This window comes from Solanum pennellii, chromosome 2, assembly GCF_001406875.1.
Source record: "Solanum pennellii chromosome 2, SPENNV200".
In the NCBI taxonomy this organism is placed as follows: Eukaryota; Viridiplantae; Streptophyta; class Magnoliopsida; order Solanales; family Solanaceae; genus Solanum; species Solanum pennellii.
In genome coordinates, this window is record NC_028638.1 from 43,667,329 (window position 1) to 43,691,991 (window position 24,663).

Consider the following 24,663-nt stretch of genomic DNA (forward strand, 5'->3'; position numbering starts at 1 on the left):
TGAATTGTATATGTATATTGGTTAGATAATTGTATATTATACATATGTATTTGTATATAGGACAAGCGAGATTGGTAGAGGGAGGAGAGAGGCGAGCGAGATTGGGAGAGAGGTGAGTGAGAGAGGGCAGTGAGTGGGAGAGAGGTAAATTGTATATGTTTGTTGGTTAGCTAATTGTATATTATACATATGCATTTGTATAAATCGCAAGCGAGATTGGAGAGAGAGGAAAGAGGCGAGCGAGAGGGCAGAGAGTGGGAGAGAGGTAAATTGTATATGTTTATCGGTTAGATAATTGTATATTATACATATGCATTTGTATAAATGGCAAGCGAGATTGGGAGAGAGAGGAGAGAGGCGAGCGAGAGAGGACAGAGAGTGGGAGAGAGATAAATTGTATATGTATATTGGTTAGATAATTGTATATCATACATATATATGCATTTGTATAAATGGCAAGCGAGATTGGGAGAGAGAGGAGAGAGGCCAGCGAGATTGGGAGAGGGAGGAGAGAGACGAGCAAGAAAGGGAAAGAAATGTGAGAGGGGTGAATTGTATATGTATATCGATTAGAAAATTGTATATTATACATATGTATTTGTATATTCAGGCGAATTATACATATGCAAATGTGACTAATTATACAAATTCAAAGTCAGCCTACATAATTAATGTATAATATTAGTCGTGAATGACAATTATAGTAAACTATAAATATGATAAGTAACTAAATAATATAAATTTGTTTAACCGTTTAATTTTTCCTAATTTAAATAATGTTATATTTTCAAGATAAACTTGTGAACTATAACTTGCTAGAATAACTATTAAGGGGAAGAAAAACATGTCATACATTGAGGATAATATGCACAACGTTAAAACTTCAGAGGCTCATTTAGAATTCTATTTTTTTTGGAAAATGTATAATCTTTTAAAAGAATTACTCCAAAAAGAGTACATAGCCTAATTTATTTGTGTACTTCAAGTATAATTTTGAACAAAGTTATCTTACTTCTCTACTAAAAAAAGTGTACACTTTTAGATCATGTTCAACATTCAACGTTAAAATTGACATCGTTTAATCAAGTTTTTGCTAAAATTATCTTTTAACTATACCTCAAATTTAAACGATATCTTTAAAGTATCATTTTTAGTAGAAAACATTCTTTAACTATTTAAAAGTTTAACAGTTTTCATACTTCTACTTGAATTTATTGAAAAACTGATAGATCCCACAAAATTCAAATCATCTCCTCGTAATTATTATTCTTAGATACACCAAAATACTATCCTGAACTTGAAATTGAGTTTAGCATTATGTAAAATCTTTTAATTTGATAGTTTTTCACTTATTTTTCATGTAATTTGATATTAAAAATATTATAGTTGAAATATGTTTCTGCTTAATTAAATATATTAGAAGCGGCGTTTGTTGGAGATTTTCTCTTAAAATAATGTAAAATGAAACTCAAATACAACACATAATTAATATTTTGGTCACTTCTACATCAAATTGGCTAAAAAATTATTGATTTAAATACAGTTTGACTATAAAAATAAAAAAGATAATAAAGCTTCAACTTCCTCTGTTACTAAAAAGAAAATGAGTAGGTCATGTATCTTCACGCCTTTCAAATATTTCTTGTTTCAATAAACAATAGAATCTAAGATTTTTAATATTTTTTTCATAAACTTCTTATAGCATGTAATGAAATTATGCAGGAATTTTTTGTTGATAGTCACATGAACTACTCATATTTTTATAGAATTCCTTAGTTTTTTGACGATATCTAACAGAAGGATGAAAATTATCCACTTTTAAATACTTGAAGGATGTTTTCTGCTAAAAATGATACTTTAAAAATGTAGTTTAAGTTTGAGGTATAATTTAACAATGTTTTTTTGCCAAAAACTTTTGTTTATTCACCTGCTCTCTTCTTGAAAAAATGTCCTATCATTCAATTTTAAATTACTTCATTCGTTTCAATTTTAATTTAAATAGTAAATAAAATTTAAATCTTATAATTTTAAATTATAAATATGTAGAATATATTAAAATATCTTTTAATTTTACAATCTTAAATACAACACATGAATAATTAAAATTAAGACACCATAAGTAACATTGTTTCTCGTGTTAATAATTACTTTGCTCTTATATTAAAATAATGAACCAATTATGCTCACAATCACATCTGAAGAACAAGATTAAACTAACTTCTTAAATATAAAGGATCGCGATTTGGAACTCTCTCTTTTCACCAACGAAAAAAATTTATTTGTATCGAATATTTTTTACATCAAAATTTATTATGTAATTTAACGAAATAAATATATGTTAATTAACTAAAATTAAATGAAAATAAATTATAAATATAAATATATAACATGTATATATTGAATTGATGTAAACGGTCCGACTAATTTTCGCCCTTCACCAACTATTCCAAAGTCCCAATAAAGAAACGAATAATTTAAGGAGTATTTTAATCAAGGGTTGATTCGGAATCTTTTATCTCCCCTGTACCCTTGAGATACCCTCTTTGACTCTGAGAATCTCCACTCAAATGGCTTCTTCAGACCACCATATGCATGACCACCACCATCATGACCATGACCATGACCATGACCATACCCATCAGTACAAACTTGCTCTGTCATTTTTTTAATTTTCTTTTTGGGGGTTGATTCTTGATTAATTAGTTGACTTACTTTATGAATCAGGGACACAAAAGCAACATCATGGGTAGGAGCAGATGGGAAAGTATACCATAGTCATGATGGGTTGGCTCCTCACTCTCATGAACCTATTTATTCACCTGGCTACTTTAGCAGAAGGGCACCTCCACTTAATGACAGGAATTTCAGTGAAAGAGCCTTTACTATTGGAATTGGTGGCCCTGTTGGTACTGGGTATTTCTTCTTTTCCCTCAATTTTTCTTAAATTTATGTCTTGGGATGTGTGTTCAAGTGAAAGGGTTTTCAGTACTTGAGAAGAAAAATTCAATCTTTGAGAAATGAGAGTAGAAGGGGGAGGATGATATTTAGTAGCTTTTGGTATCTGTTATGAGTAGGATTTTCTTTTAGCTGAAGCAACCCAAGTAAGAAACAAAATGGGCCATTTTTATAGATAAAAAAAAATTGAATCTTTAGAACTCTGCATATAGGAACACAATTGTTCCATTAGACACATATCTTACTGTGTGAATGTGTGTATGAGTGTGCTAGAGCATTTTCCTTTTCAGTTCAAGGTTCATAATGTACTGGAGTGAATTGATTTTTATTGTATAGTATTAGCTTTTGCCTCTCCGAGGGTCTTTCGGAAACAGTCTCTACCTCCACGAGGTAGTAGTAAGGTTTGAGTACACTCTACTTCCCCAGACCCCACTCGATCGACTTTACAGGGTATGTTATTGTTGTTGTAGTATTAGTGTTTGCTTTTGCTTTTCCTCCAATCGCAGTTTCTTTCTTGTGTAATTAGCTTGTAAAATTTTGGTTGAACATGTTGAGATTTTGAGGGACTAACTGTTCTTTTATATGCAGGAAAACAGCTTTAATGCTGGCATTATGTAAAGTCTTGAGGGAAAAATACAGTCTTGCAGCAGTATGTACCACCAAATGATTTCTTTCTTTTGCCATTGTGACGTACTTCATGAATAAAGTTTAGTCTGCACAATTTTTTGGAACTGGTGGATTCCCTTTTGTGGTTTGGAAAACGAAACTCAAGTTTATTGGTGGTTTTCATATCTTTCTTTGCCTCATCATCTGAAATTCTAGATGAAGATGGGGGTTACATGCAATTTGCCGTTTGATTGAGTCATTCAAGTGGAATAACAACATTCTTTATACACAATTGCCTTTGGAGATTATCTCAATAGGTCATGTTCTTGTTTTTTTATCATTAAGGACTCCTTCCTAAGCATCACATATTGGCATCTGCCAAAACTTCAAAACCGAGATTTTGGGAGTTTACTTGACATTTGTTAGTTGGCAGGAAATACGTTATGTGCAAGCATGTATTTGGTGTTCAGGAATTCCGACGCTCTTTCATCACTTTCCAAGTCTATGATCTTGAAATCTTCACGTTTTTGTTCTAAGATGTAGAATGAATTATTGTCCATGTTAAGATGCATTTCTTTGTAGGTAACAAATGATATATTCACGAAAGAAGATGGAGAGTTCTTAATAAAACATGGTGCATTGCCGGAGGAAAGGATTCGAGCAGTGGAGACAGGAGGATGCCCACATGCTGCTATTAGGGAAGATATAAGCATTAACCTTGGACCTCTTGAGGAGCTTTCTAATTTGTACAAAGCAGATATACTACTCTGTGAATCTGGTGGAGGTAATTGGTCACAGAAACTGTTTGCAGACGCAAACTAATAAGGATATTAAAGTTTATATTTTCAGTAAGATAATGACCGTCTTACATCACTGTATGATCAGATATTAACCCGTTTCAATTTTGGTTTAATAAAAGTTCCTTTATTGCAGACAACCTAGCTGCCAACTTCAGTAGGGAACTTGCTGACTACATAATCTACATAATAGATGTATCTGCGGGTGACAAAATTCCTCGAAAAGGAGGTCCCGGAATTACACAAGCAGATCTCCTTGTATGTTTCTTATTTTGCACATTTTGACTTCCAAAATATATCAAGTGTAAACTTCTGTCTGCACATGATCAAATTATTACATGATTGTTCATTCTAAAATTTAGGTGATAAATAAGACCGACTTGGCACCAGCTGTGGGAGCAGATTTGTCCGTCATGGAGCGTGATGCACTTCGGATGCGGGATGGTGGCCCTTTTGTTTTTGCTCAGGTTCAGTAATTTTCTCTTCTCTATTCATTTTTATTTTTTGTAATTTTATTAGTATGACTCTGAATCAAATACCACTGTTCAAGCTTTACCTATTTGAAAGATCAGCTTGTAACTCTCCAGTATTTGAAGAGTAAAACAATGATGTGCATATACGAAATGTCATTTGTGTGTTTGTGAATTCTTGAAATGTAAAAAGTTTGTCCAAAAATAACTCCCTTTTGTTCTACCTTCTGTCTGCGTATAGCTTGTCCGGGAATCATTAACCGTTTTTCCATAAATAAATAGGCTTTCTATTTCCAAAAAGTCAAAATCAACTTGTAGTAATATCATTTGCATTGTTTACATTTGATTTGACTTCTTTTCATATTAAATATAAACTTAAGCATATCAATACATTTGAAACTGATCCTGAATTTACATGCTATTCAAATCTATGTTGCTCGGACTCTTCCAAAATGTCAACGGGTGCTTGTCGGATTCTCCAAAAGTAGTGTATTTTTGGAGAATCCGACACGGGTGCGGCATCGACTGTGAAGAGTCTGTGCAACTTAGATTCAAATAGCTTGGTCACTGTGGGGATTGATGATTTGAGAGAATAAATAGTAATGGAAGTGTAAAAAGTCGTATTGGCTCTGCGTTTGCCATATGAATCTTCGCCCTGGCTATGTAGAATACCATGTTACATTTGCTTTCCTAAATTGTGACTACACAATGACACGAAGGCAACAGTGAAAGAAATAGCTTTCATGTTTAGACATACATACATCTTTTGTTCTCTTTCAATTTCTCTCGATTCTTTGGAGCATTTCCCTCGTCTTCTATTTGAAGTTGTTTGATGAAGGTGGAGAAGCTTCTGAATCTTTGTTTATAAAGATGTGATCAAATATGCATGCTTTTAGTGACCAAATAATACAAATATTCTAGTTCAGATATATTTCTTTGATAACATACCTTGATACATGAACTTCTTGACTGAAAAGGAAAAGTTGAGAGGGGTGCATCAGAAGATTTGCCTGCTATTAAGAACTAGTTCTAGAGAAAAGAATGAGATTTCATTTGTGAGAACGGAACTTTCTTGTGCAAATGTGTGATTTTGATCTATTGATTCCTAACGCGATATGAGTGTGTTGATTTAACTGCAGGTGAAGCATGGGGTTGGTGTAGAGGACATAGTGAACCATATCTTACAATCTTGGGAAGTTGCAACAGGCAATAAGAAGCGCTAATTGAAAACTTTACTTGAACATTGTGGATCTTTTGGCTTCTCCAGTGCTATAGAACATTCAATTTCCCTGTTTCTGGACTAATATAATCTGTCTACTGAATAATGCTTGTTATGCACAAGCACCAAGTATTTATAAGTTCCTATATTTAATTTGGTTTGTTTGATCAATCATTAATCATACTTACTTTCTTCTAGAAACAACCCCTTTACCTCCGCAAGGTAGGAGTAAGGTCTACGTACATTCTATCTTCCCAAACCCCGCTTGTGGAGTGTATTTAGTCTTGCCACTTCAAGGAGGGTGTTTTGCCTTTGTCCAAACTCAATAATTTGTTGGTTGGTTGAGCTTTTAATGTAAGATTTAGACCACTTTCGATTGGAAAGTATTCCAACAATGGTAATTTTTAAAATACTTTTCAAATCTGTAACGTTTATTTACAAGAAAGGACGTGTTCATTAGGAGTAATATTTCATTTCAAAAGGTCCAAATAGATAATCCCCAAAAAAAAAATACATACTTGAAATGAAAGATTTGAGGTAGTATATTTCTTTTGTTTGAGTGATAAATAATTATAATGATATGTATATTAAACTCCACTATTTACATCAACAAGCCCCTATAGCTCAGTGGTAGAGCGCCAGTCTTGTAAACTGGAGGTCTGTAGTTCGATCCTGCATGGGGGCAAAAAATACATTTTTAAAACAAACAATTTTTTTTTTTTGTATTGTCTTATACACCACCCGTATTAGAGCCCGACTATTTTAGATTCTCATTGTATAAGTTTCATATTGGGGAATCGCTCCTTACTAAGGATTCTTCCATATCTAGGGCTCGAACCCGAGATTCTAGTTAAGGGAGGAAAGGCTGCCCGACTATTTTAAATTTGCATTGTACATGTTCCCGTTTGGGGGAATTGCTCCTTACTAAAGATTGTTCCATATCTAAGAGCAAAATACATTTTCAAAAGAAACAAATTTTTTTTTTTGGTTTTTGTATTGTCTTATACACCACCCGTATTAGAGCCCAACTATTTTAGATTCTCATTGTACAAGTTTCATATTGGGGAATCGCTCCTTACTAAGGATTCTTCCATATCTAGGGCTCGAACCCGAGACTCTAGTTAAGGGAGGAGAGGCTGCCCGACTATTTTAAATTCGCATTGTACATGTTCCCGTTTGGGGGAATCGCTCCTTACTAAAGATTCTTCCATATCTAGGACTCGAACTCGAGACTCTAGTTAAGAAAGGAGTAGCCTCATCCGTTGGACCACATTCTTTTGTATTGTCAACAAAGCATGAATCAAAGTAACAAAATTAACTCTGAAAATAACAGTAAAGACTTAGTATAAAAAATACATAATTAATAATTTGTAATATATTTTGATAATATGTACATAACTAAGGTGTAGATGTTCAATAAGTAGTTAATATTAAGTTTAATGGCTTGTTTTTAGTTGCTTTGTACAAAATTTAACACATCAAAACAATGTCTGATTATCAGATTTCACATAAATAAAATATGTATAAGTTATGAGCTAATTATTTATTATTTATTAAAAATTCATATGTGTTTTATATCGTGTAGAAGATGGAATAATTATACAAAAAAAAAGTAGGTGAATTAGATAAAAAAATTATTGACTGATAATTGAGTCAAATATGTCTTTAATGTTGTTAAAATAGATAAAATTTGCTTTTACATTTAAAAATCGAAAGCTTAGGATAAAGTGGAGTACCATATATCTGCCATTAAGGATTATATTTTATAAATAAAAGGTAAATTTAAACTTTTAGCATAGTTTAAGAATAATTTAATCTTTTTCAATCGTAAATTTTGAATATTTTTTTACATTATCCTTCTTTTTCTCTTAGTCACTATCTCTACCGCCAATCACTCCTTTTCCTTAGACCCTTATATATGACTATTTACATGCATAACAATGATAATGCCGTATATTGCATGTTCAAGTCATTTAGCACATTCTCTCACGCTAGTGAATATAGTTCTAGAGCCAGAGAGAATTAAGGAAAATCGAAGAAAAAATAATAGTGTAGGTGATGTTGACAATGGCGAGGAGAGATGCATGAATTGGAATAGGAATAATTGAGCGACTGAAGAGAGTTTCTCCAATTTAATTATTGTAGGAACGAAAAACTTTCACTCAAAATTCAATGAACCATAAAAAAGAGGAAAATTATCAAAATTCAAAATTAGAAAAGTTTGAACTATGTTAAAGGTTCAAACTTTCCTATTGTTTCTAACAATGAGGTATATGACATCATGGAATGCAAAATTTTAACTTTTAAAATAATGATATTTAACTTATATTAGTAATAGTAAAAGAACACACTAACTATTTTAAAATAATGATATTTAACTTATATTAGTAATAGCAAAAGAACACCCTAACTATTAACGAAAGTTAAAGATAATATTTCATTTTATTAGTACACCCTCTTTTTCATATTGTGACATTTTTTCATTTTTCAAGAATTAAGATTGAAAATTTGTAAATGAATCTTTTAATATTTTATGAAATTTTAATTTTTTTAAAATTATTTAAAAATATTATAAATTATAATAATTTGATAATTTAAAATATTTAAAATATTAATAATATAAAATAAATTTATTTAAATCTCAAAATTTGAAAGTATCACGTTAATTGAGACACGAGGCGTAGCTAATTTCATAGCCAAATTTGACCAGGCTTGCCCATGAAATTTTTCGAAGAGAAGAATATTTGTAAGTTTCTCAGAAAGCCCCTATAAAATGTCGTATTTCAAATAAGGTCTCCAAAATTTCCCAAATCCTCAATTCTAACCCAAAACCCAAACGACAGTGAGTAGAAGCAAAGGAACAACTCGAACCATCAAAAACCAATATCAATCAATCAATCAATCAAACCCAAAAAGGGGTGTGTGTGTGTGTGCAGAGCAAGAAATCAATGGCGGAAGGTGGGGAGAAGAAGAGGGTTGTCGTGGAGTCGTTAGGATGGTTAACGGAATCCACCATCATGCCCAAAAAGATCCGACCAATTGAAGGCGTCGGTGCTTCTTCCATCCTTGAGCTTAAAGCCCAATTATACAAATCTCAAGAAGAGGCCAAACGCGTCGCCAAAGAGACCGTCCACCCTTCTGCTGCTGACCCGAATTATTCCCATCTAGAGATCCATCGTGCAAAGAAGAAGATAGCTGCCAAGAACGTCTTTTCGTCTAAAAATCATGGGGTTGATGCCAGAGAGGCCAAGTATACTTTCTGCTTCCCTTGCCCTATTTTTACTTGTTAATTATAGTATTCGTTTTCAATTTTTCATGTTCAGCGTTCTGGGGTTTCATAATTGAGGTTAGAATCTAATTTAATGATAGTTTGATACTATCAGAGAGTTGGAATTGATATTAAAGTATCTTAGGTATTGCAGTTGTATATGTGATTAAGATTCTGGCTTTGATTGTAGGATTGGAATTGGGGAAGGATGGTGATTAGTAAGTCATATACTAGAATTTTATAGTTTGATGCAATTGTGGAAATTAGGGCAAATTTTGATTCTATGTTCTGATTGATTATATCATGAGTTGAAGTTGGATTTTATCTTATTTTGGGATAATTTTCTGGAGTCCTGCACATGTTTACGCATTTGATATTCATTTTTGTTCAAGGCATATCTGTTAAGCAGTGGGTGGAGGACTGCTCTGGTAGCACATTGGTGTCTTATGAGGCCTGTGATCCAGAAAGCCTCCAAGGCTATTGTCTGAACCACTAGAGTTATTGGTGCTCCAGCCCTTTACTGTAGAACTAAATCATGTTTGTATGTGCCAGCAGGCTCCCCGTTGCATATTGCTTTGTCTTTCCATATCAAGTTCCCTCCATACTTTGTATTCTTTTTCATCTTTTGGCATGAATGGTTGAGAGTGTTTATTTAAACCAGAGAAGACACAGCCTTGCAGGAAGAAGTTAGTTTTAATAGAGAAGCTGCAAGCCCGCAACCTTTAGGGATTTTTGGCATATTCCTGACTTTCTATGAGATGTTAATATTATGATTCCACAACAGTGTAATTCATGTCTGTTTTCTCCTTCATTTTAGGGACAAGCTTGAGATGAAAGCAATCAAGGATGGTTCAGTAAGCTATGCTGCCTTAGAACGAAAGGCTAAGTTATATGATAAGCTGGTGAGGGGTGAGCTTTCTGATGGGGAGGAGGAAGAGAAGTACTGTGTTGACTTCTTTCGGAAGGGCCAGGAGCAGGAAGACTCTGAACAGCTTCAACGGCATGACATTTCTAACACAGAACCAAGAGATGAAGATGGAGATGATGATGCCTCCCTACTATCAGACACAAAAGCTGCAGGACTTGGCCAAGCTGGCACATTCGACCGAAGTGAACATAAGCGTTTCGTTATGTATGTATTGCTATTTATACACTATTTTGAGCTTAAATGTTTGTATGCTCAGTTGAGTAGAAAAAAAAAATCTAGTTCCTGTGTTTTACACTACTTAAGATGTTTGCAAGACTTTGCAGTCACTCATAAAACTGTCTGATTCACTTTGTGCCTAGCATTATTTGTTGCGAACACTTTCTGCTTATAGTATTTAATAGATTTAGGAAAATAGAACATCTACCCAATTGTGATGGAAGAATTATGAACCTATCAATGATCAGAATGGTACTTGCTTATGTGCGCAAACGCAGAAAGGTTCCTGTTAAAAACAGAGAAAAGTGAAACAGTTAACAATATTCATTAAAATCAAATAAATTACAGGACACCGGATTTTAAGGATGGGAGTTTGGGTGCTAAAACATCCTAGGTATCTTAGGTTTGTTCTTGATTGTCAGCTTTAAGGAAACCCCTCTCCTCCTTCCTCTTCTTGTCTTTGTTTATTTTCATTTTTCTTGGGTAGTTTGCTTGAGAAGTAACTTTCTACCCGAGCAAAGAATTTGATCCCTAAACATAAGTTACAAGTGCAGAAAATTGTCGTTTATTGTTTGCGAAGAAGTTCATTTATTGCTTATCAGTCTGTTTTCTCTTACTATATTTAATTTGTTCACAACCTTTATCTACTTACATTTGCATTTCATGTTGCTGTTCTCAGGGAAGTTCATAAAGAAGCAAGTCAAGCAAGGGAAAAAGCATCAGAACTCAAGCTACGTAGGCAAGAACAAGTTGCAGCACGTCGAGAAAAACTAAAGCAGGCTTATCTCCGCAAGCAGATTGAGAAATTGAAGGCTTCCAAGACAGAGCAGACATAGACCGGAGGAGGTAAACTTCTAAAGTATAAACCTTGTGAAATTGTTACAGCATTCCTTAGACTTCATTGTGATTGGTGACACCGTGGTATTTGGAAGAACTTTGTCATCTTTAGATTATGGACTATTGTGTGCACCAAATTTTCACCCGATTATAAGTTTCAGGTTTATTGTAGTCTCCAAATGACGCTGGTAGATTATTGGTTTTTTACTGATTGGCAAGCATGGGTGTTTTGGGCCTTAATGGCCGCGTATTTGTTATTAATCAAAAAAAATTGAAGTGTTATGCAGTCATATTGGCAACTAACTGAGTTTTTGGTTATTGATTTTTTGTCAATGTTAATGAACTTACATATCTTTGATCATATTTGACAATGTATTTTAATTTTCTTTTCCTATTGCATAGGGGAATATTGTAGAAATCTAACCCACCCCTACCACATGGAAAACTCTCGCTGATACTACTTGTACTAGACTATAAGCCTTGGTGTTTTTGCAATGCATTGAATTCTAGATTGTCGGAATATATGTCAAATATTTTTTAAGGCATGTTTGGGGATGAGTTTTATAAAATGAGCAAATATTTGTTATGATTACCTTTTTGTATTATTCATGTAATCAACTATTGAGGATTTGGAGTAAGGTATTACAGATTCTAGATTAAGCTGTAGAAAGCTGATTGTTTGGTAAGTCATGTTCTACCAAGAATACTCTTTTTGAGAAGGTAAAGTACTCCTGAACTATTTGGAAAAAAATACCAAGGACTTAGCATGAACTCACTGTAATCACACCCTTGTTGCTAGGGATTTGTGTTATGCTGTCTTCTGTGTTATTTAGCTGCTGATATGTGTTTAAAAGATGGAAGAATTCAGCAGCCTTATTCAACTCCCAGTTGTTCGAATTTCATTTAAAGTTGATAATCCATACCCCATTCACCTCCTGCAAAAGACTCTTTCAGTGCTTGTAGCTACAATTACATTTGGACATCTTCAATTTGGCTGACAGGTGTTTTTGATGCTGGAAGTTTGAATCTGCACTTCATTTGAACAAAGCCCTGAAGGATAGCGAATCCAAGCATCAGCTTTGGCAACTTAAAAGACGGGATGCATCTAGCACCTTGAATTTCTGGACTTTCTTAGATGAAACCAAGTCGTTTCAAGTGTTGGTGCTGCTTTATGAAGGAGTAGAGAGCTCAATCGTTTTAGCAAATGCTCCTATGTAAACCCTAATTATGACGAATTCTCTTGTTCACTTTCATGTTTATCATGTAAAAGCGATTACTTTGTATACGTGGTGGAAATGAAAATAGTGAATATCTCAAAATGAAGTTTTTCGTTATCACACAGTTAAGAGGCTAAATTCAACAGATATTACAAAAGAAGGATAAGTAAGTATTAAAAAATACGACTCCACTGGGGATCGAACCCAGAATCTCTGGTTTCGTAGACCAGCGCCTTATCCATTGGGCCATGGAGTCTTTGTTGCTACATTAATTTAACTTTTTGTTATTATAATTGCGACACATTAATTTAATTCCCTTAATTGGAAGAATTACTGTTATTAGTATAAATAAGAGTATCATCTATCTTAATCAAACAACTGATAATTTCAAATTAAAATTCTATTGCAACCGGAAACTTCCAGAAGATGAGTCGGTGTATATATATAAGTTGGACCAAAGAAATTACAGCAGCTAGCATTTCTGCAAAATCACTTCAATTTAACAATTCTCCGAAATGCCTGAATCTCATTTACGCCGGCGGAGGTCACCGCCGGAGGAGCGGCTTAGGGAGATAGAAGTTCTCATATACTCGGCAGAAGGCCTGAAGAACGTGAAGCACTTGACCAGGATGAGAACCTACGCCGAGGTCTACGTGGAGAAAGACGTCCACGTGGCAAAAACCAAAATAGCGGAGCACACCGGCGACGGGACCAATCCAGTCTGGAACCAGATGGTGAAGGTGAAATTCCACGAAAAGCTGCCGGAAAATGACATCATGGCGGCGTTAAACGTGGATATTTACGCTCACGGTCACATTCGAGAGAAACCGGTGGGGAGCGCTCGAGTTTTGCTCTCCGATGTGTTGAAGGATACTAAATCGCCGGAATCGGAGATGCTGGAGAATAATCCGATCCAGTTTATGACAGTGTTAGTTTGGAGACCTTCTGGTAGGCCACAAGGTGTGCTCAACCTGTGGGTCCCACCTACAGGGCGGTTCCTGGTTCCGTTGACTTCGTTGTCGTTTAGCTTGAGGGGAAGAGACGGCGAAGAGGATCAGGTGGTAACGGTGGAAACGCCGGCGGCGGAGAGTAGTAGTGAGGTGTAAGGCTCTTCCAGCTATGCATGGATGCCATTTGGATGTAATGAACTTGTTTGTATTTGTTACTTAAAAATTGTAATTTTGACAAAGCACATAATCCCAAAATTAAAATTGACGATCCATTCAAACTATATATATATATATATAGTTTGATATATTAAGAATAGTTTTAAATTTAACTATACTTATTCATGTATTGGTGATATCGTAATTAATATTATAACACTTGTACCTTCTATAATACTGAATAGAGCATTACCAACTAAATTAAATAAATTTTAAGTAATATTATAATTAATATATCATTATTTAATTTGTTTAGTAAATGCTCTATTCAGTATTATAGATGATATAAGTGATATAATATTAACTACGATATTGCCAATACATAATAAATATAGTTAACTTTAAAACTATTCTTAATATATCAAACTAAATAATGAATATAAAATAATTTTAGAATATTTTTATATAGTCTATGTAAGACGGTAATATTTACAGCTTATTATATATATTCTTCTTTTACCAAAACCGATGAGAAAAACAAATAAGAGAACAAATAAATAATGACGACACTTGGTCATTTGTAATTATATAATTATAAAAGAAAATAATTATATTTTAATTTAGTTTTTATTTTTAGTAATTGGAATCCCTACTGCTCATTTCTTATGTTTTTTTTTTGGGTATAATAATATGCTTATTTCGTTATATTTTTTTTAACATGCTTATAATTTTCTATGCATATTGTAACCCCTACATTTTATAATATAAATGGAAAAATATAAGAATAAAATTTTCTCAAGAGATGTAACATAAAACCCAAAAAAAAAATGTATCATAAACCAATTTCACCCCTTTTTTTGTAGTTGCTAGAGTAGCTTAAATGTCGAGAAGGTAAGTAATATTACTGATATTCTTGTCATTTTTAAATCATCACATATTTTGACCGGAAATATTTCAAGATTAATATTCAAATTCAACCCTCTACTTTTGATTGTTGCTTAAAATTCCACACGGTTAAACTTCAAGTAATTAGAGCTTATGTCAAGTAAGACTAATGATAAATAATACTCCCTCTGTTCATATTTCCTCTTTTAGTTTTCTCTATTTACTTGTCTATTTTGACAAATCAAAAAAGGGTAAATTTCTTTTTCTATTATATCCTCATTTAAACTTCTTGAAAATTTTCAAGTTTTAATTCATCATTTTTGAAATCATAATAAATAAGGGTAAAATTATAATTTCACTATATTAATTATTGCTATCTTAATATGTGTGTCATTTCTAATGTAGACAACTAAATAGGATAGAGGTAGTAATTTACTCTTACTATCCATCTTTACTTATCTACTTTATTGTTGAGATGTTCAATTTATAAAATTAATGAATAAATTATTATTGTGTGTCCATTGTGTCCTTCTATTGAATATTATTCATTATTCAATGTGTAGATGACCATTATTTAATAGGGATTATTTAGTGCTTCTTAATTTTGTCTCAAGTTGGACAATACTCTCCTGTCCCTATTTATTTGTCTATTTTTGAATTGATACATTTAAGAAATTAATAATTGACATAGCGAGTTTATCATTTTATCCCTATTAATTATGAAGTGAATGAATTAAGAGTAATTAGTTGAGGATATAATAAATAAAAAAATTAAGGGTATAATAAAAAATTTGGAGGTATCATTTTATTCTAATAATTTCAAAAAGATATATCAAAGTAATTAATTGAGGATATAATGAATAAATTTTTTTTTCTTTTCTTGATTTATCAAAATAAACAAGCAATTAAGAATAACTAAAAAAAATATAAACAAATAATTAAAAACGGAAGAAGTACTATTATTTAACAGAGTGAGTACAATAACCAAAAAAAAGAAAAATGAAAATATTGATTATAATAAATTATCAGTATTTTTGACCTTTTCCTATTGCAAAAAGAAGGCACGAGTGAACTCCAAAATTGGATAACGGAGAAAAAATGGAAATTTGATGTTTAATTTTGTTCTTCAAACTATACTCGTACCTAATTAGAAAATAAAGTCATATTTGATTATTAACTTAAAATTATTACTTTCCTAAGTTCTTATTTACTTGTCTATATTTAATCTTATAGTTATCTTTATTTACTTATCCGTTTTGATAAATCAAGAAAGAATAATTTATTTTCTATTATACCCTCATTTAAACTTCTTGAAAATTTCTAAATTTTAATTCATCCTTTTTAGAATCATAATTAATAAAAATAAAATTGTAACTTCAGTTTACTAATTATTGTTATCTTAATATATTTGTCATTTCTAAAGTGGACAACTAAATAGGTACGGAGGAAGTATTAAATTTTAATTCATTCTTTTTAGAAACATAATTAATAAGGATAAAATTGTAACTTCAGTTTACTAATTATTATTATCTTAATATATTTGTCATTTCTAAAGTGGACAACTAAATAGGTACGGAGGAAGTATGATACAAAAACATACATTTATATCCAAGAATTTTTAATTTTTAATTTTTGGACCAACACAAAATAAGGGTAGAACTGTCAATATAAAACATATAATGCTGATTGGGCCCTCGTAATTAACAAAGAAAAAAAAAACACACATATAAGACCCATTTGGATCTGTTTCCGTCGTGTCTACCCCTCAAAAAAAAAAAAAAATACACTTCTGAGTTTTTTCAGCCATGAGAATAAGGAAGCATGCCAAAATTTCACCGCTCCACTATGCTTCTTCCATATTTCTCCAACAACACGGTGTCGTTTTACAGCCTCACGTTTGTCAGCTCAATCAGTCTCCATGGGATGTAATCACATTCCCTGCTGAAGATTTACAAAACGATAATATTATTAACCACCACACACTTCATTCTCCTCCTCCTCCGGCACCGGCACCGTCTTCTTCTTCTTACAAGGTTAGTTTAATAAATCTCTTTTTTTTTTCAGATCTATTGAATAACGGTCATTTCGTTTCTTCAATGTCGCTTCGGTTGTGGTTTTTTTTAGGGTTTTTTTTAATCATCGCTAGGGTTAATGAAAACAATCTCAATCTCACCATTTCTGTTGTGTGTTTAGCTTTGTTTATTCAATTTATTTCACTGTTTCGCCCTATTTCCCAACGCACGGCTTGTATTCTTTTGAGAAATAAAGTTTTTTTTTGTTTAATTTATTTCTGATTTGCTTTGCTGCGCGCGCAGTTGGATGGATATGATAGTTACGCTGTAAATGGGACCTTTTATGATTCTGAACTGAGGTAACTTTTACATCAATTTGTTTTTACTAGCTAGCTACCAGTATCTTCAGAAAACGATAATTACAACTCGATTCAAAATTTTGGCGTAATAGTTGGGTGTATTGATTCAAAATTTCATTGAGTTAGCATTGTTTTTTTTCTAGTAGCATCACGTCAATGAAGCTGGAGGTGAGTGATAATGAGAGGAAAGATATTGATAATATCGTCGCTGATGTTCCTGCTGATTCCGGCAATTTGGAGAAAGATGGAAATGATAATATTACAACAATGTGCGTGAAGAATGATGGAAAGGGATGGCAATGCAGTAGAGAATCGAAAATAGGGCATAATTTATGTGAGCACCATTTCGCTCAGAAGCAATACAGTAGTAGCAACAACGAATCAGTTCATTCTACTACTACGGCTACTAGTACTGCTGCTGTGGCTGTGGCTGTTGCGGCAGGTGAGACGACTCAGAGTTCTCGCGGCCGCCCACATCGTTCTAAGAAATCGTCGAGTTCTGAATTTTACTATTATTCGGGTTTTGGTCCTTTATGGGGCAAAAAAAGAGGTTCATCTTCGACTGGGAAGTCTACTCAAGGAGCACAATCTTCATCTTCTCAAATAGATGATGAAGTCTTTGATTATGAGGACGATGAGGAAGACGAGTACGACGATAATGATGATGAAAGAGTTGGAAACAATAAGCTGAAGATCAAAAGAACCCGTAAGCCCATTAAAGCTAGGTCACTCAAATCTTTAATGTAAAATTGTCAACAACAACAATTTCTAGCTATAACATGTTTTGTGATATTATATTATCGTAGATTATTTTTACTTTGTAATAGGGACTTTTTAGGGTATGTTAGATTATTTGGTTTCATGTTTGTAATGTCCTACTCTAGTCTAGTCTAGGTGAGTACATATACTAGCTTTAATTTGCTTCAGTGTACCGTAGCCTTGGCATGTGTGGCAATGTTTATTATTATTTTTATTTATATATAAATGTAGACTCTGTGTTACGCTGAACAAATCTAAATAGGGATAGAACTGTAATTTCCATTGTCATTTTTGAATTGTATTCCAAGTGTACGACGTGCGGCGGTAATATGGTGAGTATGTGAGATCTTCTTCATCACGTGTATCACTGTCTAAAACAATTCAGTAAAATCATATCATAAAAAGGGAAATTTAGAGTTCAATTAATTTAAAATGATACTTTCTTCGTTTTATTTTACGTGACACAATCTTTTTTTTGATCAGTTTAAAAAGAATGTCACATTTTCTTATTATGGTAAGTATTTAAAGGTATAATTATTTTTTGCCCTTATTGATCCCACTTAATTTTAAAGATAGTATCTACCACATTTATGATGAGAGAGAAGACAATTTGATAAACATTTCAAAATCTTAATTTTTTTTTAAAACTCCATGTCCGATCAGATATTGTGGACGAAGAGAGTAATTTTTTTTAAAAAAAACACTAAAAAGAAAAGTGTGTTAAATAAAATGAAACCTGCGATTAATTAATCTTTGTTCCCACCTTATATAACTATTTTTGTTCTATTTTGTGGATCATCCTATCATTTTGAATCCGTCTTAAAAAGAATGTTGGATTACTATAATTAGAAACAATTTATCCACTCCGTTCAACGATAGTCATGCACTATACTATTTTGGGATGTTTAACAATATTTGTACACTTTATGAAATCAATGAATAATTTTATATTTAGTTCTTAATTTATACTTATCTTTTATTATAGTCGTTTCTCTATTACATTTTTTAAAATATTGTATTTATTATATTCGAAAAATGATATAGTAAAATTACCCTTATGTTTATAATTTTTTAAAAGTTGTACAAATTAACAGTGTACAAATTTTGTAGGATAAAGGAAACAACTTTAAAATTTCATAGTGAAATGATTCTCAACCACATAAATATCTAATAATTATTTTATATCATATGTTTCAAAACTTTGTATTAAATTAAAGAATGTCACGTAAAATGAGAATAAGAAAGTACAATGTACACTATTTTTTTCCCGAACAATTCTGATTATTTATTAGTTAAATGTGTGATTTTTTCTTGATTACCATGTAAGGTTTACTGGGAAAAAATAGTAAAGAATCAATAAATCACATATTTAATTACAGTAAATAACTTTACTTGACACACATGAACTGCAAATTAAATGGAGTTCACAAAAATATTTTGTAATTTTCTTTGGTTTAATTACATTGGAATATTGCTAATACTTATGTTAATGTGTAGTTGGATTGGCCTTCTCACTTCGTTGACCAAATAAAAACAAAAATAAAAATGAAATTTCAATTTTAGTAATCAATATTTATCTCAACGAATTGTTTTATATTCAACGGATAAAAATGTAATTAAAATTCTCTAGCAACTTTTACAAAAATTATTTTATAAAACCATGTTTATTATCTAGAATATGTCATCATATTGTAGCAATTAGTGGAACTACGTAGACTAGTTGATAGGTGGCAACTTAACTTTTATCAAAAAATTTATGGTGTGTGTATAAAAAATAATTATTCCACTATAAATATATTAATTTAATTTAAACATCTTCAACAAAGTTATTTAAGAAGAATGAATATGATTAGCAAGAACAATCATTCTCATAAAAAATGACCAACTCACTGTATATGATTTCACCACACCTATTCAATTAAATTTGTTGCGATAAATAAAAATATAACGAATCACCACAAATAAAAAATACTACCTACCCAAATATACAAATTAACACACTAATAGTAAGCCTTTTGTTTTGTGTTTTGAATGTATTGGTTTATTTAAGATCCAATTTCTTTTGATTATTATATATATACTTTTTAAAACATTATTATATTTTTTACTATAAAAGAGACACTACGTAATAGATAAACCTAAGGAATAATTGGTAACTAATATAAATTACGAATTGTCTACGTAGGTATCTTAATTAGAAGTTGGAGCAAAAATGAAGATTACTAAATATTAATAGTATATTTCTTAGTATTATAATTAAAATGTAAAATAAGTGGTGTATTTATTGGTTTGATGTAAATAATGAATGCGTTTTAAAATATAATGTTTAAAAATAAAAGATATATTCATTTATTTCAAATTAAGTATCTTAAACAACATAATTTTTCTAAAATAAATAATAATAAAAAATTATTGATGATACATCGTACATGAAGTTATCGTTCCTACTATATATTTGGTCTCAAATTTTTAACAAACACAAAAGTATCGAAACAAAAGCTAAATAATTAAAGACTTCTACTTACTTCCTATCTTATATACTTTCTATAAAATTATTAAGACCCTCCTCACTAAGAAACGAAACATTAGCTTGAAAATGAAAGGATGTAATGTTAATATGAATTTTTGATTTTAATCTTTTTAAATTAATAAAATGAGCATACTTGATTAATAATTTTATAAGGTAAAATATATTAAAGTTTGAATTGAAATTCAATTGAATCCGTAACTGACACTCTAGCTCCATCCCACTGTTTAACAAGACAAAATTTGAGGGTGGATGTGTGGTATGAGATTGAAAGTTAAATAGCACTATTATTAATCTGTCTAGTGATTTAAATTTTTTCGTAAAACATGTTTTTATTTCTCAAAAATGTCTAATTAATGTTTGGTTAAAAAGTTTAAAATTTATATCGCCTAGCTCTTGTAGCTCAGTTGGTTAGAGCACCCGTTTAGTAAGCGGGAGGTCTTGAGTTCGACTCTCAACAAGAGCATTTTATTTTCTTCTATTCCTTTTTCAACGAATAGTGTGGATATGTTTTTAATTACACAGTTACTATCGTTTTTAATTACACACTTATTATGTTCATGTTTTCTAGTTAGGGATGGCAACGAGGTAGGGTGCATGGTTGATTCTGTGAAGTAGTACATGTTTAAGTTTATGTAGGGCGGGTTCAACCATGATTGATTCTGTGAAGTAGTACATGTTTAAGTTTATGCAGGACGAGTTCAACTATATTCTTAAAAATTCAAAAGACAGTTTAGGATTCATTTGAAAGACATAACTGATTGTATATGAAAACTGCATGCTGAATTTGGTATCTTGTGACATTTATAGTCTATTAGTAATGGACCAATTAACTGATAATTGTACATCTGTTTATATACTTCGAACAAGTACCATTGTTAATCTTTGATCTTTCTTAGCTATGTTCTAAGCATATCAATAATTATTCCCTCCGTTCCAATTTATATGGCACTATGTGACGACACAAAATTTAGAAATAAAGAAAGTTTTTCTAAGTTTATAGTGTGTCCCCAGATTTTTTTTTTGTTCACTTCCATTTCCATCACATGATTAGGTATAATCTTGAAAAATCTCTGAATCAATTGCTAGCTGCCCTTTTCTCCTTTCTTTATACTCTTGATTGCCATGGTTCATCTTTTTGCTTCACATTAAAACCCCTCATTTGAAGCCACTTTCTCCAGCTTTGGTACAATAATAGGTTGGCTTCTCTGTAAAGATGTAATGCTATCAGATTGAAAGATACAAATTGACATGGTTACTTGTTGCACAAAGTTTAAGTACTGAAGAAGTGATATTCTTTTAGAGATATTGGGTTCATTATAGTCAACTGTTTTATGTTTTTTAACTTAATAGCTGAAATAAACAACCAAGTGTGGAGAACATTTCACTCCCAAGAAACATTGCAACTAAGTGCCTTTTACTCCAAATATAAAACAAAAAAATACACATGAAAGAGAAAAAGAAAACAGAGATATCAAAGAAACGGAACAAAATATCAAAGAATAAGAAAATTCACAACCGGGAGATTTTTGTTATTCAGAGGTTCAACTTTATTCAGGGATTACCTCCAGAGTGTTTTGATAGAAACCTGTAGTACATATTACTACATCAGAATCATCACCAATGGCATCGGCTAGTTTAGCAGATCCCTCTGTCAAATCGGCTTTCACCTAAGAAAAATGAGGAACAATATTGTAGAAGATCTATTTTAGCTTTTTTAGGCCTATATTAAAATAGCTAAACTCGGACTGATACAGTGTTCAAGTAGCACCAAGTCCTAAAAATGTTGAGAATGAAATTTAGACTCTAATTTTTTCTTTTTGTAACCGTGATGTCCAGGCTAACTTGCGCACACCTCAGCTAATTCCACAAGGTATCTACCACAATAACATTAGACTTAAAGTAGGCTGAACTTAGAAGTTTTAAGATGTAGCTATATCAAAAACTGAAATTTCATATAGAAAAGGTACAAGGTTTTCATTTACCTCCAAAGCTAAATCACAGATTTGACAGTTAGAGTGAAACATTACAAGGAAGATCTGGATCATTTTCATGTATCAGCCAGTAGGTAGAAGTGCTACCATATCATTGCCAGAATGAAAAAGGCTGTAACCAGGATCTTTTGGTAACCTTCTAGTTTGAACCACATCCCGTTCCTTCCAAGCGCTATCCCATAGGCCAGCTGCAGAATACATACTTGCTAGAACCACATAGCCAACTGCATTTGTAGGTTCGATATTGCACAAATGCCTGGCTGCTACCTTTCCAAGGTCCATATTGCCATATATGCTACATGCCCCAAGAACTGAACCCCAAAGAGAGGCACTAGGTTTTATATTCATCCTGCAAATCAAATCATATGATTCATTCAAACAGCCGCTGCGTGCGAAAATGTCCACTAGGCAAGAGTAATGCTCATCTCTTGGAACAATTTTATATTTTCTAACCATCTCACTAAAACATTCCCATCCTTCAGCAGTCAACCCATTATGGCTACAAGCAAACAGGAGAGACAAGAATGTTATATCATTTGGCTCAAAGCCTTCGCGCTCCATCTTCTTAAAATATGAAACTGCATCGACTCCTCGACCATGCACACCATATGCGGAGATCATTGACGTCCATGATATTACATTTTTCTTCGTCATGTGCTGAAAAACATTGTTGGCATCTTCAATTTCTCCTGTTTTTGCATACATATCAACCAAAGCATTACTCATCGCCACATCAAGAGTGCTTTGATATTTGATCGCAATAGCATGTAGTTGTCTCCCCAAAGACAGTGACGCTGTATTGGCACATATGTTGATCATAGAGCACAAAATTATGCTATCAATTTCCCTATGATTCCGATGTAATTGACAAAACAGTTCTAGGCACTCATTTATATTTTTACCTTCACGTGCGTATCCAGTAATTAGCGCAGTGCAGGAAATCCTATCCTTGTTCTGCATCTTCTTGTATATATAACTTGCATTGGCCAGGTTTCCACATTTCACATAGGCATCAACTAACGCCCCACTAATAATACTATACGACCCATAACCAAGTCGAATGATACATCCATGTATCATACTGATTTTTGCTAGTCCACCACACTTGCCACCTCCTACAGATGCTTTGAGAACACTTCCCAATGTGAAGCAATCGGGAAGTATACCTTGTCTGAACATCCAACGGAAAAGCAGAAATGCATCAATGTTATAGCCTCGAAAAGCATATCCAGAAATCATGACATTCCAACAAACTAAATCCCTCTCTGCCATTAACTCAAAAACACAAAAAGCATCCTCCATTTCGCCGCACTTGGAATTAAAATCAACCAACGCACTCTGTACATATAAATTATCCACAAACCTACTCTTCTGAATGCACCCTTGTATTTGTTTTCCTAAATTTATACATGACACACTAGTGCATGCCCTCAAAACACTTCCATAAGTAAACTGATTTGCCCTCACCCCTTCCCTATGCATAGCAACAAACACATTAAGGGCTTCTTGTGAATCCCCATTCTGAGAGTACCCAGATAAGAGTGCAGTCCATGAAACCACATTCCTTTCAGGCAATTTATCAAACATCTTGCGGGCGGACACCATGTCACTAGACATTGTGTAGAAAATGATCAACTTGGTTCCTAAATGAACATTTGAAGGAAACCCAGTAGTTATAATATGGGAGTGAACCAAACGACCCTGCTTATGAGCCTTCAGGTCAATGCAAAGCTGAATTATATTTGAGTAAAGAGTATAGTCTGCTTCGATAGGGTTGTCAAAAGCAAGCCTTAGGGCTTCCGTAAGCCTTTTGGCATTACAGAGCGATTCAATGGATGATTTCAGGGGAGGGAATTTAGGGATTGGGCTAAGCCAGTTCACTACATTTCTATACGTTCGATTCATCATTCTTTTGCATTTTTCCTTTCTCTTCAGAAAACCCGATATAGCAGATAAACTAAAAATGAAGAAGGAGAAGAGATACAAATAGCCTTCTTTTCAAGTTTTCTGCTACTTATTTCATTAGAGATGAACAGATAAATCTTTCACCAAATTTCAAAAAACAGTTGCTTAACCAATCGAAGAAGTTTGTTGCTTCTGGTAAACTAAGAGCTTCTACAAGCTTCGATCGACTCGGTCCGCAGCTACTAAACCTGTCGCTGCTACGAATCCAGCTGCAGCTGATAAGCCCAATTGCCCAAACAAAACTGAGAACTGACAAAGTGTAAGGGTTTCAACTTTAAGAAAAGATTTTGGTGCCAGCCACCGTAGCAATCGCCGGCGCAGCCATTTCTACCAGAATCCCGAATAGCTCGACACTTGGGCTTAGCTCTCTACCTAATTAAAGTGAGTAATTGTACAATTGTAGTGCCCTCTTTTTCTTTTATTACAAAGATTTTGATCATTCGCCGTCGTCTCTGTCTTTTAATTCCTAGATCTTGAAATCATAAAATTTATATTCAGATTTTTTTCTCCACCTGCTGCTTGATATCCACTTGGATGGCTCAT

At 32.7% G+C, this 24,663-nt stretch overlaps 5 protein-coding genes and 3 non-coding genes across 13 annotated transcripts; 6 read left to right on the forward strand and 2 right to left on the reverse strand.

Annotated features, from left to right (window-relative positions):
- Positions 1-2,481: 2,481 nt before the first annotated feature.
- LOC107010840 (urease accessory protein G) lies at positions 2,482-6,225 on the forward strand. 2 transcript variants are annotated; one of them, XM_015210107.2, is made up of 7 exons: positions 2,482-2,641; positions 2,725-2,913; positions 3,544-3,604; positions 4,144-4,345; positions 4,495-4,616; positions 4,721-4,825; positions 5,968-6,225. In XM_015210107.2, the coding sequence occupies exons 1-7, from the start codon at positions 2,568-2,570 to the stop codon at positions 6,049-6,051; spliced, it is 837 nt and encodes a 278-aa protein (XP_015065593.1). In that variant the 5' UTR covers positions 2,482-2,567; the 3' UTR covers positions 6,052-6,225. The 2 variants fall into 2 exon arrangements, with proteins under 2 accessions (XP_015065593.1, XP_027770051.1); XM_027914250.1 differs by having other exon boundaries at positions 2,485-2,629.
- A 435-nt stretch (positions 6,226-6,660) lies between these two features.
- Positions 6,661-6,732, forward strand: TRNAT-UGU. Its single transcript has one exon. It is a non-coding gene; the product is annotated as a tRNA-Thr (tRNA).
- A 2,113-nt stretch (positions 6,733-8,845) lies between these two features.
- On the forward strand, positions 8,846-12,615 carry LOC107010842 (uncharacterized protein At4g18257). The gene is made up of 4 exons (XM_015210110.2): positions 8,846-9,297; positions 10,133-10,447; positions 11,139-11,305; positions 12,298-12,615. Exons 1-3 carry the CDS (start codon positions 8,996-8,998, stop codon positions 11,293-11,295), a joined length of 774 nt encoding a protein of 257 aa, XP_015065596.1. The 5' UTR covers positions 8,846-8,995; the 3' UTR covers positions 11,296-11,305; positions 12,298-12,615.
- Positions 12,616-12,696: 81 nt separating this feature from the next.
- Positions 12,697-12,769, reverse strand: TRNAR-ACG. The gene has a single exon. It is a non-coding gene; the product is annotated as a tRNA-Arg (tRNA).
- Positions 12,770-12,961: 192 nt separating this feature from the next.
- LOC107010708 lies at positions 12,962-13,740 on the forward strand. The gene has a single exon (XM_015209995.2). It carries the CDS (start codon positions 13,029-13,031, stop codon positions 13,617-13,619), a length of 591 nt encoding a protein of 196 aa, XP_015065481.1. The 5' UTR covers positions 12,962-13,028; the 3' UTR covers positions 13,620-13,740.
- A 2,540-nt stretch (positions 13,741-16,280) lies between these two features.
- On the forward strand, positions 16,281-17,686 carry LOC107010628. Of its 2 annotated transcripts, none has more exons than XM_015209906.2 (3): positions 16,281-16,537; positions 16,820-16,875; positions 17,019-17,686. In XM_015209906.2, exons 1-3 carry the CDS (start codon positions 16,310-16,312, stop codon positions 17,620-17,622), a joined length of 888 nt encoding a protein of 295 aa, XP_015065392.1. In that variant the 5' UTR covers positions 16,281-16,309; the 3' UTR covers positions 17,623-17,686. The 2 variants fall into 2 exon arrangements, with proteins under 2 accessions (XP_015065392.1, XP_015065393.1); XM_015209907.2 differs by having other exon boundaries at positions 17,022-17,686.
- Positions 17,687-20,553: 2,867 nt separating this feature from the next.
- On the forward strand, positions 20,554-20,627 carry TRNAT-AGU. Its single transcript has one exon. It is a non-coding gene; the product is annotated as a tRNA-Thr (tRNA).
- A 363-nt stretch (positions 20,628-20,990) lies between these two features.
- LOC107011380 (pentatricopeptide repeat-containing protein At3g20730) lies at positions 20,991-24,663 on the reverse strand. 4 transcript variants are annotated; one of them, XM_015210861.2, is made up of 3 exons: positions 23,058-24,663; positions 21,727-22,949; positions 20,991-21,369 (listed from the first exon to the last, which is right to left on the reverse strand). In XM_015210861.2, exons 1-2 carry the CDS (start codon positions 24,061-24,063, stop codon positions 22,219-22,221), a joined length of 1,737 nt encoding a protein of 578 aa, XP_015066347.1. In that variant the 5' UTR covers positions 24,064-24,663; the 3' UTR covers positions 20,991-21,369; positions 21,727-22,218. The 4 variants fall into 4 exon arrangements, with proteins under 4 accessions (XP_015066347.1, XP_027770364.1, XP_015066346.1 ...); XM_027914563.1 differs by having other exon boundaries at positions 21,727-21,831; positions 22,147-24,660; XM_015210860.2 differs by having other exon boundaries at positions 22,147-24,660.

Coding starts and splice junctions, on each gene's coding strand:
- LOC107010628 (XM_015209906.2), top strand. CDS start 16,310: ATGAGAATAAGGAAGCATGCCAAAATTTCACCGCTCCACTATGCTTCT. Junction 16,538..16,819: donor CGTCTTCTTCTTCTTACAAG/GTTAGTTTAATA, acceptor CTGCGCGCGCAG/TTGGATGGATATGATAGTTA. Junction 16,876..17,018: donor TTTTATGATTCTGAACTGAG/GTAACTTTTACA, acceptor TTTTTTTTCTAG/TAGCATCACGTCAATGAAGC.
- LOC107011380 (XM_015210860.2), bottom strand. CDS start 24,063: ATGATGAATCGAACGTATAGAAATGTAGTGAACTGGCTTAGCCCAATC.
- LOC107010842 (XM_015210110.2), top strand. CDS start 8,996: ATGGCGGAAGGTGGGGAGAAGAAGAGGGTTGTCGTGGAGTCGTTAGGA. Junction 9,298..10,132: donor GTTGATGCCAGAGAGGCCAA/GTATACTTTCTG, acceptor CCTTCATTTTAG/GGACAAGCTTGAGATGAAAG. Junction 10,448..11,138: donor GAACATAAGCGTTTCGTTAT/GTATGTATTGCT, acceptor TGCTGTTCTCAG/GGAAGTTCATAAAGAAGCAA.
- LOC107010708 (XM_015209995.2), top strand. CDS start 13,029: ATGCCTGAATCTCATTTACGCCGGCGGAGGTCACCGCCGGAGGAGCGG.
- LOC107010840 (XM_015210107.2), top strand. CDS start 2,568: ATGGCTTCTTCAGACCACCATATGCATGACCACCACCATCATGACCAT. Junction 2,642..2,724: donor GACCATGACCATACCCATCA/GTACAAACTTGC, acceptor TTTATGAATCAG/GGACACAAAAGCAACATCAT. Junction 3,605..4,143: donor AAAAATACAGTCTTGCAGCA/GTATGTACCACC, acceptor ATTTCTTTGTAG/GTAACAAATGATATATTCAC.